General features: G+C 36.5%; 1 protein-coding gene across 1 annotated transcript; it reads left to right on the plus strand.

Moving 5' to 3' along the window:
• Nucleotides 1-1,028: 1,028 nt before the first annotated feature.
• On the plus strand, nt 1,029-3,528 carry mafb (MAF bZIP transcription factor b). The gene is given in 1 exon segment (NM_001316669.2): nt 1,029-3,528. A coding segment is annotated over 1 exon segment (984 nt). The 5' UTR covers nt 1,029-1,490; the 3' UTR covers nt 2,475-3,528.
• The last annotated feature ends 3,146 nt before the right edge of the window (nt 3,529-6,674 follow it).

Genomic DNA, 6,674 nt, shown 5'->3' on the forward strand with positions numbered 1-6,674 from the left:
AAATAAATGGCATGTATATATATATAGCCTATAAATAAATAAATAAATAAATAAATAAATAAATAAATAAATAAATAAATAAATACAAATATATTTCTATTTTTCTGTGGATAATTGCATATTTAAGTGAAGAATCATGGATTATTTTTTAATGATTATGTTTAGAATGCTAAATTCTACCCTAAGTATATTGTACATCTTTCACAGTAAGCATATGAACTATTAATTTGAAATAAACCATAATGTAATGTCATGTGAAAGAGCTGTGTGTGCAGTTTTTGCGTCTCATGAATCTGCGCTTGCCGACAGGAGGCGCTCTTGAGTTTCAGAAGCGCTTTGTGGGACAGCGGAGACTCAGAATAGAGGATAAATGAATATATTCACATTAAAACCACATATAAAGTGTACACAGTGGCGAACATGTGTGCATGTTTGCAGTGCTTTAGCAGTTACACGTGTTAATAACACATTCATTCATCTTAATGTTATTAATAACATGATTGGGGATTTATTTGAATACATGCAAGTGTTATGCAAGTAAAACAAAGCATTTGTAGACTTTACCATGGTTTAAATAAGTGGAATCATATTTCATATTGATAAACAAGGCTAGCATTTTTTAATATAGCCGTGAGTACGCGTATATATATATATATATATATATATATATATATATATATATATATATATATATATATATATATATATATATATATATATATGGAGTATTTTCAAGACCGTATCAGTGATCATCATTATATTGATCATATCTGTCGGAATATCTGATCATGCATGAGCATTGCAGAGTAAACCCGCGTTACCTGTCTGACTTGAGAAGCAGGCGCGCGTCCGGAAAGGGTTAATGCGCGTGTCACTTCTGACAGTTCGGAAAACTTTTGTTTCTGCTCTCGTATGTAAATGAGGTCCCGGATTGAGCGAGCCGATTGGCTACGAGTCCGAGTCAATTTCGTATTTCAAACCTGACGTCAGGGCGCCTATAAAACTCAGCATTGCTTTTATACTCGTATGCTCGGTGATCCTTTAAAAAGTCTAGAACAAGCCCGGAGTACTTTTTTTTTCTTCTTGTTCCCCTCCCAGCCGAGCGTCCGATTGCCAATCACGCGCACACACACACACGCGCGCGCACACACGCACGAATACACACACATGTTACGGTCTTGATTTCAACGAAAGTATTGAGAAAGAGGAAAAAAAGAGAGAGAAAAGCGCCATGCGGTGTTAAACGGCCGGACTCGCACGCACGCGTCCACACTCGCGCACAAAGACAGAGGAACCGGAGACGCACGCGCTCCTGCGTCCGCGCGCGAGACCGGCGTCACTTTGACAAATAAATCGGCGGCCGCTCGCGAAGCCTTTTCTCCGCTTTTGAAGAATTAAATAAAGAAATCACGCTGGCTCACGCTGTCCCGAACCCGACCACTCTGACAGCTGCTCTTCACCCCCTTTGGAGGACTGTCAACAGCAAAAGGATGGCATCAGAACTGGCAATGAGCAGCTCCGACCTGCCCACCAGTCCCCTGGCCATGGAATATGTTAATGACTTCGATCTGATGAAGTTTGAAGTGAAAAAGGAGCCGGTGGAGCCCGATCGCAGCATCAGCCAGTGCAGCCGCCTGATCGCCGGGGGATCCCTGTCTTCCACCCCGATGAGCACGCCTTGCAGCTCGGTTCCCCCTTCCCCAAGCTTCTCGGCGCCCAGCCCGGGCTCCGGGAGCGAGCAGAAGGCGCACCTGGAGGATTTTTACTGGATGACCGGCTACCAACAGCAGCTCAACCCAGAGGCTTTGGGCTTCAGCCCCGAGGACGCGGTGGAGGCGCTGATCAGCAGCAGTCACCAGCTCCAGAGCTTCGACGGCTATGCGCGCGGGCAGCAGTTCGGAGGCGCGGCGGGCGCGGGCGGCGCGATGGCCGGCGAGGAGATGGGCTCGGCCGCCGCGGTGGTGTCCGCGGTGATCGCCGCCGCCGCCGCGCAGAACGGAGCGCCGCACCACCACCACCATCACCACCACCACCACCCCGCCGGGCACCACCACCACCACGCGGCGCCCGGCGCGCAGTCCAACGGCGCGTCGGCCGGACACCCGGGACACATGCACCTGGACGACCGCTTCTCGGACGAGCAGCTGGTGACCATGTCGGTGCGCGAGCTCAACCGGCAGCTGCGCGGCGTCAGCAAGGAGGAGGTGATCCGGCTCAAGCAGAAGAGGAGAACCCTGAAAAACCGAGGCTACGCGCAGTCGTGCCGCTACAAGCGCGTGCAGCAGAGGCACGTGCTGGAGGGCGAGAAGACCCAGCTGATGCAGCAGGTGGACCACCTCAAGCAGGAGATCTCCAGACTGGTGCGCGAGCGCGACGCGTACAAGGAGAAATACGAGAAGCTGATCAGCAGCGGCTTCCGAGAAAACGGCTCCAGCAGCGACAACAACCCGTCGTCCCCGGAGTTTTTCATGTGAGTTTCTGCTCGCCACTTCTTGAACGAGTTCGGCAGGCGCGCGCGCGTGTGTTGTCGCGCGGAGTAACGGGCGTGCACTTGCTGTCTGTTCTTAATTTAATTTAAAAAACTTTTCTTTTTTTTTCTTTTCTTTTTTTAGCAGAGTTTAGATTTATCTCTCAGTATGTTGTACATTTCATCCCGCTAGAGTTTAGAGACTTTATGGACAATTGCGCTTTTCGTTTGCTTTTATTTCTTCTTCTCCAATGTCTTGCGTAACTTTAAGTTGACTTTTATTTTGTTGTCGTCGTTGTTTGTTGTTGTTATAAACTTGCTGGTTTGGCGAGTGCCCTGACGAACGCGCTCATGAACGACACTGACTTTATTCACGTTGATTTCGCATCATGTTGTGTTGTTGTTGTTGACAATGCTGTTGTTGTGTTGTTGTTGTTGTTGTTGTGATGAACTCATTCTATGCTGTATTTATTTGTGCGTCAGACGCGGCTCCACATGCTGGTCATGTTGGCTCTTTTCTTTCTTTTACCTGAACATCATCTCCCCATTGTCTGCTCTCGTACACTTTTTTGGGACTCTGAGCAAAAAAGTGTCTTTTCATCCATCATGCGACAAGCTCTCCTGTCGCTTTTACACACTCAGGTGTGATTATAGAGACATTACATCTCGACTGTAACTTATTTCAGTGTGGAACTGTCAGGAAACACACTCAATTTGACGAATATGTCTCTCCACATATTGCTGGACCGAATTCAAACTGTTCATTGTTTATAATTATTCTCATTAAAGAGAAGACTATTGTATGAATGAAGAATGAAGGGTTTTCTTGGCGTAACGCTGCGCTTATTTTGTAGGATTTGTCTCTGATTGTAAATCTAATTATTATATGATAAAATACTCAAATATTTTATTTGCATCAGGTGGAAAATAAAACCTGTCGTAAACTTAATAATACCAACATGTGTAACATGGATTAATGAACGCTTTAACATTTGACATCGATTAATCGACTGTACAAGCATCTCGTTTAATTCAATAAATGCCATACATGTTAAATCAAACGCACTTGTGTTATTAATATAAGAATGCGCACTCGGTATTTATTTCCACATATTCTGATAAGGAAATAAAGCAGATTTTGATCTTTAATCTGTCGTAGTTTTGCGGAAAGTTCATCATTTCACTTGTTGCCGCGTGTGACAGATCGCTCCTGTTTCATTAATATCCCATTAATGCCATCCACTTAAATCTTAATTAAATTAAAATAACATATTGAAGAAACAATTATTTTTAATCACGAACAACCCGTCAGAACAGTATGGACAGCATCATATTTGATAAAGATATTAAATGCGCATGTTCTGTTTTCACGCATCAGATTTAACATATTAATATATTCAATAATAACACAGATTCGATCTATTAAAATAATTAATTCACAAACCAAAACGACTTTCTAAATACCAACAGTTTTTAAGAGAAACAGATTTTATTTTCTCTTTCCCGTTTTTAGCATTTCTCCGCAAAATGAACCTCGTTTAATGTTCAGTCTCATCGCTTATAGTTCACTTCGGGTTTGAGTTAATCATTTATTTAGGAAGAGTGTATTCTTGCGCCATTTTGATAAAACCAAGAATTGCCTTTAAAATCGCTTATTGGTGCATGGCGAGCCGAATATTCTCTTCCATAAGATTATCATAACTCAGATCATATAAACCGCTGACAATAAATAATCCTCTTTTCTAGCTTCGACCCTCGACTAGTCATACATATTACTAAAGATTTGGTTTCAGAAGTATGAATACTGCTAATATCTGTAGTTTTGGAAATATTATGAGTAGTTTTAATGATATCAATAGTTTTAGAGATATGAATAACTTTTAATATCAATAATTATATAAATATGAGTTTTAATAATGGCAGTAGTTTTAGAAATCTGAATAATTTTAATAATATCAGTAGTTTTAGAAATATGAATTATTTTTTAACAATATCAGTAGTTTTGGAAATCTTAATACCTTTAATATCAATAGTTTTAAAAATATTAGTAGTTTTAATAATATCAATAGTTTTAGAAATATGAATAGCTTTTAATATCAATAATTTTATAAATATGAGTTTTAATAAAGGCAGTAGTTTTAGAAATCTGAATAATTTTAATAATATCAGTAGTTTTAGAAATCTGAATAGTTTTAATGTCAGTATTTCTAGAAATATGAATGATTTTTTTAACAAAATCAGTAGTTTTGGAAATCTGAATACCTCTAATATCAATAATTTTATAAATATGAGTTTTAACAATGGCAGTAGTTTTAGAAATATGAATAATTTTAATAATATCAGTAGTTTTAGAAATATGAATAGTTTTAATATCAGTATTTATAGAAATATTAATGATTTTTTTAACAATTTCAGTAGTTTTGGAAATCTGAATACTTTTAATATCAATAGTTTTAGAAATATTATGAGTAGTTTTAATAATGCCAGCAGTTTTAGTAAGGTGAATGTTTTATTAATATCATTAGTGTTAGATATCTCAGTAGTTTTAATATCAGTAGTTTTAGAAGTATGAATATGTTTTTAATAATATTGTTTTGAAAATCTGAATACTTTTAACATCGATAATTTTAGAAATATTATGAGTATTTTTAATAATGCCAGTAGTTTTAGAAATACAAGTACTGTTAATATCAAAAGTTGTAGACATATGAATAGTTTTAATATCAATATTGTTAGAAATATTATGAGAAGTTTTAATATTGGCAGTGGTTTTTGAAATTTGAATAATTTTAATAATATCAGTATTGAATATGTTTAATATCATTAGTTGTAGACATAGGAATAGTTTTAATATAAATAGTTGTAGAAATATGAATACTTTTTAATAATAGCAGTGTTAGAAATCTGGATAGTTTTAATATCAATGGTTTTAGACATGTGGAGTTTTAATATCAATAGTTTTGGAAATATGAATATTTTTTAATAATATCAATATTTTTTTCTTAAATCTGAGTAGTTTAATATCACTAGTTTTAGAAATATGAATAATTTGTAATCATATCACTAGTTTTGAAAATCAGAATATTTTTAATATGCATATTTTAATAAATCTGAATAGTTTTATCAGGAGTTTTGGAAATATATACTTTTATTGATATACACTTCATCAAACCAAACAAATCTGATGTTTTAAGAGCCATAAGGTTATGATTTTATGTTGTTTGCACATCATAACCTCACACTTAGAGTCACCTCCGCCGTTCTCCATGCGGATTTTAGATTAGAAGATGTTTCTCAAATAGTTTCATTTATTCTTAATCTTTTTAGGCCTTTCATCTTCGCTAATAAATAATTATCAGAGTGTCTTAAGCTTCCTCTCACTGTCACAGCAAACAGGATGTGGCTTCACAGCTGGAAACAAAGTGTGTGTGTGTGTGCGTGTGTGTGGCATTTGTTGAAAACATCAGCACAATGATGCTTTGAATAACAAACGAATGACGCAGAAACTCAGGCATTACCAGAGCAGCTTTCTGCGGGTGAATTATCACTCTGAGTCTGTAATTCATGGCTTTTCTGTTTGATGAGGTCAAAACACAAACTGCCTAATGACATCAGTGTCAGGAGTGGAGAAACAAACACACACACACACATCTGAACTCACTGCATTTACTCCAGTCACGATTCACTCATGAATCAAACTCGTTTTATAGGTCGTTTAAAGCAGATATCGCTCTTTAAAGTCGTTATTGCAGGATATTATTTTTAAAAAGTGTAGTTTCCGCTTTATATATTCTATTTATTTTATTTGAGCTGAACTAGCTGGTTTTATTTAAGTCAATTTCAACTATATGCATGTGCTTTTACTGAATAAAACTCAGTTTCATACGTTAAATAAAGTAGAAATTGCTGTTTAAAGTAATTTTTGCATGGTACTATTTTTTGTGGTTAATTTAATTTAATAATTTTTATTTTTATTATTTTTATTTATTTATTATTATTATTATTATTATTATTATTATTTTAATAATTATTAAAACATTATTATATTATTAATGATTAATTATTGATTATATTATTCATAATAAATTATTATTATTTAACTTTTTAGGCATAATAAAATTACATTTGGTTTCCACTTGACCCAGCTTAAGTAAAGTTTATAGTATGAAAATAAATGCAATATTATTTTTAAAAAGTATAGTTTCAG

Source organism: Danio rerio, chromosome 25 (assembly GCF_049306965.1).
Source record: "Danio rerio strain Tuebingen ecotype United States chromosome 25, GRCz12tu, whole genome shotgun sequence".
Lineage (NCBI taxonomy): Eukaryota > Metazoa > Chordata > Actinopteri > Cypriniformes > Danionidae > Danio > Danio rerio.